This window comes from Dermochelys coriacea, chromosome 1 (assembly GCF_009764565.3).
Source record: "Dermochelys coriacea isolate rDerCor1 chromosome 1, rDerCor1.pri.v4, whole genome shotgun sequence".
Classification (NCBI taxonomy): domain Eukaryota; kingdom Metazoa; phylum Chordata; order Testudines; family Dermochelyidae; genus Dermochelys; species Dermochelys coriacea.
In genome coordinates this window covers 320,689,945-320,704,348 of record NC_050068.2, presented here as the reverse complement: position 1 = coordinate 320,704,348, position 14,404 = coordinate 320,689,945, and the positions used below count along the sequence as shown (strand labels likewise).

The following is a 14,404-nucleotide window of genomic DNA, read 5'->3' as shown; positions in this document are numbered from 1 at the left end:
AGGGGCCTGGCAATGGGGTCCATAGGAGGTGGGGGGGGATGCATAAGTTAGCCAATAGATGATGACAATCAGAGGGGTATGTCCTAGGCTCCACCCCTCTCAGGAATTTAGGTCATTAAGTCTGGGCTGTAAGGAGGAACCTATCTCTACTTGTGATCCACAGCTGGGAACCCCTGTCCTGGAGTCAGGTGCCTAAACCGTTCTTTCAAGAAAGGTGGATGCTTAAACCAAAATCCACCTAAACTGTTTTAGGTGGTAGCGTCCCCCTCCCTTCTAACTTTTAGCCTAGATTCAAGGCTGGATTCTTTAAGAGAGATGCTCTGGTTGAACAAAAATTACTAGATAATTTGCAGCAATTGCCAGGTGAAATTCTGTGTCCTGTAATATACTAGGACAGACTGGATGGTATAATGGTTCCTTCTAGCCTTAAATCATATCTCTACATACACCAAACTCTCTGTATCTGTTACAGAGTTGCTAACTTGGGGGTGTTTGTGTCTGCAAATGTGTCCTAATAAATTTCTCAATGCTGTGTTCAATGGGTCCAGATGTAATGGAGATCAGATTTCATTACATATTCACAGGGACCTGTTTAATTTACATGTTGGCACTGGAATTACAGTAAACAGTATACCATGTAGAGACATTTGTTTCCTAATAGTTATGTAGAGTTGTTCTGTGAATGGAAAACTTGAAAGGCCCAGTATTTTTTTTAAGAAACTAATTATGCAGTAATGCTTTAAAATAGTATATTTCAATGGATGCCAAAGGAACGGTGGAATTTATACTGATTTATAAAGAAGATGTGGAATCTCAGTGATTAGGAGGATTCACAAAGATTTATTCACTAAACATTAAATAATGAGAATTAAATGCTTCTTTTCACAATGAGGGGAAGAAACGCTTAGCCTATTGCTTTAATGGTAGATTTGCTTTATAGTCTATTCTCAGACATAACAGAAAGGACTTTAGCACTGAAAAATGAGGCAAAGGGAAATGGCATCTTGGAAGGGAAGGTTGTAAATAAACCATTATGACAGCTCTAGAGCCACCTGTGTAGTACAACTGAGCACATAAGCTTATTGCCCTAGCAGCTCAGGGTGCAAAATACTGTTAGAAGAGTAGACTTCAAGTCAAGGAATCTGAATCAACCTTATCTTCATGGTGCAAATGTATACACGTTGTTGCTGCATGAGGCAGATCAAGCCAACAAAGTACTTTATCTATGTGTATTTGTATGAAAATTTCCTTCAAAACCCTTTATTGAAAATAATATACATCCCATTTATAATGATCAGTTTTTAGGTATGCTAAGTGACTGAAAAGTGACTGAAAAGGAAGGAAAGCAACCTTGAAGTATACTGTGCTGTGTGTTTTCACAATATTTGCATAGAGATCCTCTTGTAGCCCTTTCCAGCCTGCCAATCCTGATTCAACACTTTCCTCAGAGTTGCACAGAGCTTGCTTACTTAATGTAGAATCTAAACATTTCATCTCAGGATATTGCTAAGGAGACACCAAATGGAAAGCTCTGCTGCAAGGAAGTGTTTAGGTTGATCAAAAATTCTTCTGGAGCCCGGGCGAATCCTAAACTGGACTCTGTTAGCATGTTGGAAGGTCACCACTTGAAGGGGGACATGTTTCACTACAGTGACGGAAATAGTCTGCCCGACCTTCAGGTAGTCTGGCTATGGACCACCCTTTGATACAGAAGGGATGTTTCCATTAACCTGCTTGTAAGCCGGCCTACAATGAAGGTCACACCTTGCCGTGTTGTGATGACACGTTGATTAGGCATACCAATGCCTATTTACAGTGGGTGGCCAGGCCAAGAGATGCCTAGAGGAGAGGAATCCCCAAGCTACTTTTCTTTAGCTCCTTTAAATTGAGCATAACCTTTATGTAAAATAATAATAATAATAATAATAATAATGAAAGCCTCTCATAAAAGAGTGAGGACAATTGGGAAAGAGCCCCCCTCAGTGGCCTTGCTGGTGTGGCTACCTGTCCTACTCACCCGGCTCAGCAGGGCAGCGAATTTTGCCAACATGGAGAAATCTGTGTTAGAAAAAAAGCTCCCCGTTCTAGGCAAGCCTCTCAGGGCGAGGGACGACGTTGCCCCGGAGCTCCCTGGAGCAGGTGCGCGGCTCTGCACCCATCCGCAGGTGGGAAGGTGGCGGACCCCTCCCGGCTGTGAGCCCAGGGAAGTCAACCTGACTTAGCTCCGAGATGGGCAGGCAGGAGCCCGCGCTGCTTCCATAGAGCCAGGCGGCCGGAGGGAGGGAGGGAGGGAGGGAGGGAGGGAGGACTCGTCCCCCCCCCCGCCCCTCTGCTCCTGCCCCCCCACCCCACGCACCTGCTGCCCGAGATGCAGCCCCGCTCAGGCGTCCTCCAGCGGGAAGGCGGGAAGCGGCCGCCCTGGATGCCGTGAGACGCTCCCACCCGCAAGGGGTGACCACGCTTCCGACGTGGTTTCGGTGTCAAAACGAGCGCGGGGCGGAGGAGGGAAAAGCCGGGAAGCGGGGAGCCGCAAGAAGCGGCGGCGCCAGGCAGCCAGAGGCTCACAAGCCGGCAGGGGCCCGCCGGGGGAAAGCGCCCTGCGCGCCCAACGGCTGTAACGGCCGGCGGGCGGGGCGCGCCCAGGCTTGGCCCGGGCAGCTCCGGAGCGCCCTTGGCCTGTGGCCGTCACCCGCTTCTCCCCCCCTCCCCCCTCCTTTTATTGCCAGGGCCGCCGCCGCGGCTGCCGCAGCAGAGGCGCCGAGAGCGGGAGCGGCTGAGGGAGCGGCGGCGGCGGCCTCAGCGCCTCTGTGTAAAGTGTCCCAGGAGCCAGGGATTCTTGCTGCCTCCCCCCGCCCCCGCCCCCAGCGCGCCCCTTCGCCGTCCAAGCCCCGAGGATCCGACGGGAGGAGAGACCTGGCTCGGCTAGCGCCTCCTGCTCTGCGGCTCCCCGGCCGCCGTGTCTGCCTGGCTCTGTCGCCGTCCCCAGCTGTTGGCAGGCGTAGCTCCCGCCGGGCTCCCTCCCACCCCACCCCCCGCCGGCGCTGGGAGCGGATCTGCCCGGGTGCCCTGCCTCGGTGGAGTTACCGGCCGTCACCTTGCCAGCCGGGGGCGGCGCGTGAATCGGGTCCCGACACCCGCCCCCCCCCCCCGGGGGCTGCGCATCGACGGCTGGATCGGACTGTGCAGTGGTTGCAGTTGGCCAGGGGGTTACCCCTAAAGCTGCCTTTGGGCGGTGGGGGGTGGGGAAGTTCCGCCTCAATCTCCGCGTGACTAACTGATTTGAGTTAAGAAAATTGAGGGGGTGTTTCCCCCCCCCCCCGCGCGCGCGGGGAGGGGGCGGAAACAAGCAAACCAACAAAAAACAAAACAACTTTCTCAAACAAAAAGCCTCCTTTGTGGCTCGGTAGCATCTGAAGCCCAGCAATATCCAAAACGCTAGTGAATTGGTGCCACGGTACAGGAGGAAACCCACCGAAGGCCCCCCTGCACAGAGGTTTTTCTATGTTTTAGAAGTATTTTGCTTTCTCGCTGAAAGATGCTTCCTGCAGCATGACAGGGTTGCCGATGCTCAACCCTTGGGTCTTGTGAAGATGTTTTTCTTTGGGATTACACGTGGAGAAAGGCGATCCGTCAAGGGGAGAACTGGCTGGTGAAACTAACTGACATCTTTGCTCCGGGGAAGTGGCTTCAATGGCTCCATCTCCCAGGACAAGCAGTAGAAAAGATGCCAACGCCTTGCCAAGCATGTCCTCAACTTTCTGGGCAATTATGATCCTGGCTAGTCTTCTAATCGCCTACTGCAGTAAGTACATTTGTTCTGATGCTTCCACCGGACACAAATCCACGCCCTTTCCAGCCGAGGTAATGCATATCTTAAAGGCCAAGGTTTCAAACCAACACAGTAGTTTATGCTCTAGATTCTCTCTCTCTTCCCCTCCCTCCCAATTAAAAAGCAGTTAAGACCTGAAGCTTTAATATTACTTTTACAGAAGAACCCTTGAGATACTCCTCGATTGTAGTTGTGGTGTTTCAAACATCGAGTATCTCTCTTTGATTTTAAGAACAAACTTTAGTTTTACAAAGCATAATCCAATTGAATATTCCATAGTGATTAGTTACAATGTTTATTAAATGTAATCAACTTTGAGTAGGAGTGCTTTCTCCCCCACCGTCTTTCACTCACATACTTCATGAACGAGTTATTTTCTCAGACTGATTTTTCTTAGGGAGAGCACATACTTAGTCTATGACAGATGTCTTAATAATGCCAGGATCATATGTGATTCTGACTGTGAAATTGCATTGGAACAAAATCCAGAATTTCCTTAGCACTACCTAAGCAGTATACTAAAGCCACATCAGGAGTTTACAGCTGTTTGATTGATAGATAATCACTTGATGATTGTATATTAGTTTCTTGCAGGGTTGACATTCTCGGATTAAAGTACTGAAGAGCAGAAATGTAATTGCACAGATTTTGGGGGTGTACATTGTTGTTGGAATGGAAACCCTAAGTATTACAATTTTAAAAAAAAAATGTGGCTGAAAAATCATATATTAACACTGATAATGCCCATCAGTGTTACTGCTCCCAGTAAATTTAGTTCTCAAACAGTTATGTAATGTAGGTATAGTTTGACCATCTTCTTGCAAAAAGACAAAATTGTCCATAGTACTAGACTGAGCATTCAACAGCAAAAGTAAAAAAAAATAAAAATAATTTCTGTGTTTATAATAAACCATATCAATATAGGGACAAGTACATGTACAACTTTAACAGTCAACAATTAATTTTAACCCATATATATTGGTCACTTGACTTGGCTGGGATCTGTAATTTATATGACATGGATATTCCTTTCATAAATGTAAAGTAGACATTCTGGGGAAAGCTTGTCATGATGAGCTGTAGTGGTGGTAGACTATGATGGAAAAGAAATGGATTCTTGTTTTAAAGAGTGTGCCTAAGGCATTTCCTTTACCCTCCATTCTATTCTCTCAAACCCTTATCAAATGTACCATCCCTCAGCATTCTCTGAAATGAGATTGCAACTAGCCATGAGCACCTTTCCTTCACTACTTTACATGTTATTGTGGCTCATGACGCTGATAATCTTCATTCATTGCTTTGTGTGACAGAGGCTCATGATGCTTTCTAAAAGATAATTCCAGTGTAACGTAGAATTATTTTGTAAGCACTTATTTTAATTTAATACATCTGAATTAAATAGCTCATTAAAATAATGTAAAATATGCTTCCCTTTTAATCAGTTCTATTTTGTACATGATGTAGTATTCCGTTTGCTCATAAACATTGAGTATATCCTAAACAACTTATTAAGATTTAATAGAATTTAGTACATTGGGAGATGTGTTCTGCTAATCAATAAATGCATATTAGAGGGTGATTAGCTAAAGTGTAATGACGATTAAGCTGTATTTTATTTTATTTTATTTTATTAAATCTGTATTAACTTCTATACAGATTTTCTCTAGAAAGTGCATATCTCCAGAGTCACAGGTTTCCCAGATGAAAATGGCAAGGGTTCTCCTTTGAATATACCTTCAGTAGTCACAGTCCAGTAATGGGTTAACTGTAAACACCAACAACTATCAGAAGGAGTCCTTTTAGAATTTTTTTTATAATATATATATTAGGGTTTAAGGATGAGAGAGTTGGTATTGTTCTGTGAAAGGAGAGGATTTTTTGCCTTCAATTCTATTGTTAATTATTGTTCAGTATATATTTAGCATTGCTTATGGGTGCTGAATAATTAAATGTTAACTGGTATATGCAGACAATGCCTTGGTGTGTTTAAATGAGCAACCGCTAATTTATTTTGCCAGCAAATTTTATACTAGATGGTGTTGATCAAACATACCATATTCTTTGTACAATATAGTGCTGAATAAACACCAGGCAGCCTAAAACATGTAGTTTCCTGTCACTTCACCATTTATGTGGAGTTTCACTGAGTTAATGACTGAAGGTACAATTCCAAATGTTAATGAAGTATTATTTACATACTATCTGAGTGCTATAGTACTTGAAGAATTGTTAATAACATTCCTTCTCTGAAGGAAAGAGTAAAGATGCCTAAAAATCTTAGGAAGAAGAGTACAGATACTAGCTCATAGTTTATAATATTACACCAAATCTCTTCAGATTCATATAGGTCTAGTCTTTCATTCATCATAGGATGTATTGTTCATTAAGGGGAGAGTCTTTTTGCTTTCTTTAAAGAGAAATAAGAGTCTTGAATTACTTTTATCAAAATATTTTAAAAATACTCACCAAAACATAACCTATTAGCCAACATTTTCACACACTTACGACTTCAAGTAACGGAAATTACACTAAGACTTTAGATCTCTCTCTCTCTCTCTCTCTGTCTCTCACACACACACAGCTTTACTAAATATAAAGTAGTAAATGTTTATATGTTGTACTCATTAAAACAATAAAAAATATCCAGTAAGGATTTATATCCCTAACTGTATCCTTTTTATATAACTGTGTGTGAAACCGTGGAGCTCTGGTTCCAGTGAAGACAGAACTTTTATAGTATTGTAAAAACAAATGAAAAATGCAAATTAAACTATTCTGTCTGTATTGCTCATTTGCTTTATTAGTCTGTTCATGCTGACAGCGTATTCACAATGCAGTTGTATGACGGCTGCTTGTTTCCTTTCCCTATTACTTTAGATTTTTATTATTAGGAATATGTTTCTGTTGAGTAGGACAGCTCTGTTAGTAAGAGCAACTGATGTTATACTTTGAATTGAATTTAGCACATTTGTGGAAATTTAGAGAGAGCTTTCAGGAGATGCATGTACAGTCAACAACATTTTTATTTATTCTTTATTTTATAAAGCACTAGTATTTTCTCTTTGTAGTGGTAAAGATGGTAACCTGGCCATTTTTCTTCCCTAAATGTTTAGATTATATTTAAGGATAGTGGCTCCATCCTATGGTTGAAGACAGACCTGCACTGTACCAATTAGTTAGTTGCTATAGTGATAAAGTCTTGTCATTCTTTCATCCTGAGGAAAATATTCTCAATTATGATTGTAGGCCTCTAATAGGGGGAGAAAGTGAGACAAATATGGGATGGTTAAAAAGTAGACTGTTTAAGACTTTATGATTACCAAGGAGCTTATTTATTTACAAGAAATAAAGTAAATGTAAAGAAATCTTGAATATCGCTATCCTCCCTGCTGCTGAGCTCTATAAGTTGCCATTGAAAGGATCAGAGTTGCGTAGTGCTCTCAAACCCTAATTTTATTAACTTGATTAATGAATAGTAAGAGACTGGAAAGAACTATTTGTCCCAAGTTTAACATTGTGTTCTGTGAAGGTGTATTGAAAGCAGTCAGTAAAAAAGTACAGATAGGTGTTAGAAGGCTGGATCTCCTTTTTACTATGTTTTAGGAAGTTCAGATGGATGATTTTACCTGTGACTTTAAAACAGAATGCCACATTTGAAATGCAGGAGGCATATTCTTGACCACTATCGCATGAATTCTGTATGGATCTACTTCAGTTCACTTCATTTTAAATATTAAGGTATTTGTTTGGTGTGATTCTTATACTTAAATAATAGCCGTTGAAACAAAGTGCACTTCAGCATTAGCTATGATGTTGCAGTTAAGACTCTTTGACTTCCCCTGTTCAGTACTATTATGTAAGCAAAAGGAAAATAGCGGCATGTCCCCTTTTAGGTTTTTTCTTTTTCTTTATTGAAGTAATACTCTGAAGTGCATTAGATAGGGATCTTTTAAAAAGCACTACCAAAATTGAGTTCTATTTTGAAAGTTCACCTTTCTAGTTTTTATAGCATGGTTTGAAGAGGTATCATAAGCCAGACTTCATATCACTGACTCAGAACACAAAATCCTGTAGTCACGTATGTTTACTGTAACTGCACAATCCTTTTGTGATGTAAATATAAGTACAATTTATTTCAGGCTAAAGACAAGTGAAAAGTGGAAACATTTCTTCTGACTCATTATTTTTCCTTTGCTGAATGCAATATATATATAGTGATAGAATAGTTAGAAGTTGGGTATACATTAAGGACCTGATCCTGAAGCCCCTCCATTTAAGTCAATGGAAGGTGTGTGCAGCAGCAGTGAAGGATCAGACCTTTAATTTTTCCTTGTTTATTTTTAGTTATGTTTTGAATAACATTACATATGTACACGACATAAACAATTTCAATAACCGCACAAAACAACTTTCAGAGCTAAAGTTAAAGCAGGAAAGTTTCAGATATATTTTCAAATGCCAAATATTTTAAAAGGGGAAAAAATTACATTAATGCTCATGAAAGGTGCCAGATTGACCTCACTTGAAACTCAAGTCCTTTATTTATGCACAGAATAGATGCTGCCACCATCCATCAAATATGAGTTTCTTGCTATCCTGTCAATCCTGTTCTGGAGGTATTATCTTTCTAGGAGGGAGAGGCAGTATGGCTTTTAGGCCTAGCCATTCCTTGGCATGTCTTCTGAAACTGCAAGCAAAGATATCAATTAGTTCTAACTGAACAACTCCACTAAGCAGTGGACTGAGACTACCAACTCATTTCATGCAGGCCACTGAACAATTGTCAGATGAGAAAGGTCACCTCTGACCTACATCAAACGTAAACAAGTGACCTATGAATGTAGGGCTTCCATCTCATATTACCAAACCCTTGTCACCCCGTTCTCTCTCCATCTAATAAAATCAGATTTTTTTTCTTTTGTTAATCTGTAGAATCAATCTGTAAAATCATTGTTTACTATAAACATTACTGTGCTTGTGTTTCTTTCCCAAACTCTGAATTTTGAATAAATGCAAAATGTAGATCAACTTGCATTACTCAACCTGCTCTCTGTCATGTTTATGTATAGAAATGAGAAATTATTATGATGATTTTGTGACATTAAAACATGAAAAGCAAAACATTAAAATTTCCATCTCTTTATATGGCATCCCAGCTGCTCCTTTTTAAGAGGGTTCATTTTTTGAATTAAAAAATGGTACTTTAAAGTTAATGACCTCTACAAAATACCACCTGTCAGCCAGAGCACCAGAATTGACACTGGGAATGTCATATGACCAATTATCTGGAGAAAGTACAAGGTGATCTGTTACATGGATTTTAATGGCGGGTACTAGCATCAGAATCTTCTTCAATCAGGATCTGCAAATGTATATTTTTCTCTTTCCTTTTTTCTGATTTTTGTGTGTGTGTTGTGACCATTTAAATGTCTCCAAATGACTTTAAACAAACATAACTTGAATTATGTTATTTAGAACTTCTGTGGGATGGCTGACATTGGCTTCATAGAAAAACAATCCATTAAAAGGGGTATAAAGGTCTTCTACTGACCTGCTCCTATTATCCATTGCATGTCTATTGTAAATAGAGGGGACGGGAAGGGTAGTCGTGATGATTCTTAGGGATTATTGAACTCATAATATTTTTAATCATTAAGTCTTGTCCATATGGGCCAAAGAAACAGATAAAATGTTTCCAATATGGCTGCTGGAAAGCCAGCTCATGGTGCAGTTTGGCAAGCATTTATGGACCAAAGTTAAATGTTCAATGCTAGTATTCAATCTAGTATTCAGCTCTGTTAAATGTGTTTTATGTACTTTGTGGCACAAGGTTGGCTTAAGCAGCTGGTTGAACATTTCTGCTAGTCCAGGGGAAATATTTCAGTGGCATGACCTAGGTGTAGCCAACTCTGCACCATTCTTCCCAACATCAGGGCCTGAGGCAAAGTGGTTGTGGCTGGAATATTACTGAGCTCCAGCAACCTCCAGCTGCCACAATGTCCCGTTGTAGCCGGTCACAATTTAGAGCAGTGGTTTTCAGTTGGTTGTGACCCAGTACGGGGTCACGGAATGTAAGGCACTGGGTCGCGGCAGCTCTGGTCAGCACTGCTGATCGGGCTGTTAAAAGTCCTGTTCGCGGTGCTGCCTGGCTAAGGCAGGGTAGTCCCTACATGTTCTGACACCGCACTGCGCCCCGGAAGCGGCCAACAGCAGGTCTGGCTCCGAGGTGGGGGGGCCACGTGCACAGCCCCCACTGCCCCAAGCACTGGCTCCCGGCCAATGGGAGCTGGGGAGGTGGTGCCTGCGGGCAAGAGCCACACGGAGGTGCTTGTGTGCCTCTGCCTAGGAGCCAGACCTGCTGCTGGCTGTTTTCGGGGCGCAGCGCGATCCTTGGTGCCAGGACAGATGGGAAGCCTGCCTCTGCACCCTGGCTGCGCCTCTGACCGAGGGTGCAGAGCTAGGCTTCCCATCTGCAGCTTCTCCAGGTTGCCTCTGGAGGTAAGCCCCTGCCCCAGCCCTGAGCTCACCCCTCAAACCCAGAGCCCCTTTCTGCATCCCCAAATCCCTCATCCTTGGCCCCACTCCAGAGCCTGCAACCCCAGCCTAGAGCCTTGACCCCTTCTCACACCCCAACCCCCTACCCCAGCCCAGAGCCCCCTTCCACACCCTGAACCCCTCATTCCTGGCTTCACCCCACAGCCCTCACCTCCACACCCCAACCGTCTGCCCTAGCCCTGAGCCGCTCCCATACCCCAAACCCCTCATCCCCAGCTCCGTTGGGTCACAGGCTTCAACAATTTTTTTTAACTGGGTCACCAGAAAAAAAGTTTTAAAACCACTGATTTAGAGACACCAAAATTAAGCAGGAAATAGAATTTGCTCCAGGATTGAAGAGGTGGCAACACGTAAGGTATTCCACAGTCAGACAAAAGGACTCCCCCGCCCCCTTGTATTATGCATTCAGGATCAGACCTTTCCCAACTATTTGTCAAATTCAACAGGAATTTTTCTCTTGGATCATGAACTCATTTTGTAAGGGATTACTGTGAAGGTTGGGGGAGACTTAAAAGTTACCAACCTTGACAGTTCTTTAATAATGAAGGATTTCCTGCTCAGTATGAGACTAAAAGTCAGTCATGCCTGCCTGTAGAATTACATATAAGTTAGATAGTTATCGTGTGCATTCGTTTCTCTATTTCATGGTCTCATATAGCCACGTTATCATAGAATCTGACACATCGCAACCTTTATCTTCACAAACATCCCTGTGAGGTAGAGAAGTAGTATCTCCATTTTACATATGGGGAATTAAGGCAGTGAGGCTAAGTGACTTGCCCAAGATCTCACAGGAAGTCTGTGGCACAGCATGAACTTGAACCCAGTCTTCCAAGTCGCAGGCTAGTGCCCTAGTCACTGGACCCTCATTCCTCTCAGTGCTGAAGTAAGTTCTTCAACAATTTGTGCTGTCAGTTTGGTTGATCCACTGTGCTGAAACAGCTTTCAGTTCCTGGACATGGAGTTCCTAAGAGTATCCTGTCTGTAGAAATGCTCCACTAACTGACTGCTACTGAGTTACTGACTGCCTGAGTTTCATGAGCTGAAGACATGGAGTGAGGCTTTTCTTTCCAGTCAGGCATATTACTGATGTCTGTGCTAAGGAGTAGTTTCTCTAAATGACAGAAGGACAGTGATGCTCTGTTTGATCATCTACATGTGTGTGTGAAATTTGTTGTGGGATGACACAGTAACTAGTGCTGTGTGTGTATTAAAAATTGATTAATCAGATTGTTTTTAGTTGTTTTTTTTTCAGGTGGTTCAGGTTCACACTTAAAGCAACTCATTCTGTTTTCAGCATCACTGGGAGCTTTATATTTTTCTCTGTGCTGATATTAATATGCTGTGACTGCTTTCGTATATGCATTTATTCGAATAGATAGAAATACAATAATGAAGGCAAGAGGACATTTCTATACCTCTTACAAACTTCTTCCTAATGTTCAAACTTAGTGAATAGAGAAGAGCTTGCAGTAGCTTCTTCACTGTTTCTTAATTTCTCCATCTTTCAGAGCTCAAATTGTATTGCCAACAGTAAAAATCAGCTGATGGGGAAGTGGGATTAGTTTATACAAATCTGGTGACTCCTACAAAGCTGTTCCATTAGATGACCTTTCTGCAAGACCCAAAAATCATTGTGAGAGCTTCTCTATTCCACCAACTAGTCCATGCACTGATTATAGAAGCTGAAGAGGTTCTGGAGAATGTAATGGGGGACAGAGGGAATATAGCCATCATTTATTCATGTACTTGTATAAGTAGTTAAGGGTGTTGGAGGGATGGAGGGAATGAATGGATGCTAAATAGGAGGGGAAGGGGAATCAGTGAAGCACTCCAGCCAAGGTTTGAGAAAGGGGAGGCTTTTGAGCTGCCATATCTTCTTCTCAACCCTGTGGGCTCAATCTAGTATCACCAAAGAGCTGCAAGAATTGTATTACACACCATGCAGCACTAGAGCATGATCAGGAAATACCCTGGTAGCACTTAAACCTGTCCAGTGTGTGGTGAGTCCCCTATTGTCCAGGGACCCCATGTACTGCAAATTTGATGGCATAATCTCAATTGGCCTGGGGGAAATCAAACTTTAAAAACAAAAATTTCCCTTAAGTGGACCTCTTCATACCATGGAACCTCTGGCTTGTTTCCTTTTCCAGAAGCCTACTAGAGTCTTTGCTGTTGCCAATCTAATTAACACAAGCACTTGGATACTATGGGTGATGCACAGAAGTAGAAAACCTGTGAACAGATATAGATAATCCAAGAGACTAGGATTCTTGGTCAATCTCTCTCTCTCTTTTTATATCTATATTTATATATAGATATATATTGCTGAATTCAAAAGAGATGGTTAGATAACATTTTCAGGCTTAGGTTCATTTCACCAAATTCTACAATTATTTGTCAAGCTTTTCTGGTTGGCAGGGTTATTCCAAAGGTTTCATGATATTTCTTTTAATAAATGGACTTGGAAGAAGTAGTGACTATCTATTGTCCAATACACAGCGTTTTATGCACTATTTTGCTTTTTTAAAATGGTAAACTTTATTGTCTATAGTCTAGTGAAACGTGGATTTAATGCTATTGTGCATAGAATATAAATAAATGTTTAACTAATATAATGTAGTAGTTCAATGTATTACTCTTGGCTGTTTTTTTCTAATTTGCATTGCCTATCTTGACAGGTAGTCCCAATGGGCCTAGTACTGCAGTTGGGTATGTGAAAGTGAAGTCTTCTGTCCATGTGGAAATTCATTCACTTTAACAGAGCTCTGCTTGGGCACAAAGCTTCCACCCTGGCTTAAATTACAGAATTGGATCTGTTAGAAAAGTCTTGATTTTATTATCCGTGTTTGATATGGAAACCATATGTAGATAAGGGCACAATATTGGCTTGCGCAGATCCCTAAATTCACCTTAATTAAGAGAAGGTGACTCCTTCACAGCATCATTATCAAATCTTTCTACATGCATTATGTGCTTTCCAGATAGGATTAAACCAAATGTCCGGATCAAAACACCCAAGAAATTTGTGAATTTTTAAATATGTACTTTGTGGTTTGGGTCCACCTGTTATTTTCATGTGTTTGGAATATGGTTACATTGACTAGATGAACTATATGAAGGGGGAGGATGGACATCTAGTTTCATAAACTACTAAAGTAATATCCATTTAGAGAAACCAACATTATTTTTTCAAACTTGCAAAAATGCAGAATTGACAGATCTAAAATTAACAATATTTCACTTGATTTGTAAATTCTGTAGCCACTTCATGAAACTAATGAAGTCATGCTGAGTTGAACTCTGAGTTCAATCTGCAACCACTAACTGGAACATTACCATATTATACAGTAGATAATTTTTGTTAATCACATTTGGTTTTTAAAATGACTTTAACTTTAGCCTCTTTTCTTCAATGCTATTTCTCAATAACTTTAAATGGCAGAGTGTAGGAATAACTGGGCAAGGTAAATGGTCAAGTTGCCTGATGTTCAGGATTGGTGCTAAGTGACAATATTCCCTTACTACTATTCAGCATCACCAGGCTAGTAAACATCAGTTACTATTTTTTATAAATACAGATGTGACTGTTTGTTTTTCCTGGCCCTTTTGTTAATCTTACTTCCAGCAGAAATCAGTAAATATATGTTTAACAGATATGAGAGATCACTTGGTGCTGATAGCATTCTCTAGTGCCACTAAAGGTGTTGACAGGTTGCTCTTCTCAAAACAAAATATTCTTTGTATTGTGTTAGAGCTTGAACAGCCACTTTTCCTTTGCCACTGTTGATAGAAGTGTGACTTTGCTGAATTTCTTTAAGGCATTATATTATCTTTTCATTCATTACTATCTTTTTTGTCTATAATACTAAGTGGCTTTACTCACTGTAGTTGCATACTGCATTGGTTTAATTTCAGTTATAGATTTGTACAGAGTTAATTTTGACAAAAATTATTTTGTTGTAAAGACAGTTGGTAGTGTTCCAGTGCTTTTCCAACATACACAGATTAATTTAAGGC

The 14,404-nt window shown here is 41.5% G+C and overlaps 1 protein-coding gene across 5 annotated transcripts in view; it reads left to right on the top strand.

Moving 5' to 3' along the window:
• The first annotated feature begins 2,355 nt into the window (after window positions 1–2,355).
• The window catches only part of TAFA5 (TAFA chemokine like family member 5), a 612,146-nt gene continuing 600,097 nt past the window's right edge, over window positions 2,356–14,404 (top strand). Inside the window, exon 1 of one of the 5 annotated variants that reach the window (XM_038388077.2) lies at window positions 2,356–3,802. In XM_038388077.2, the coding sequence (XP_038244005.1) occupies window positions 3,691–3,802 (112 nt within the window). In that variant the 5' untranslated portion in view covers window positions 2,356–3,690. The remainder of the gene's footprint in view (window positions 3,803–14,404) is intronic. The other 4 variants (XR_005290758.2, XM_043496337.1, XR_005290760.2 and 1 more) reach the window with 4 other exon arrangements.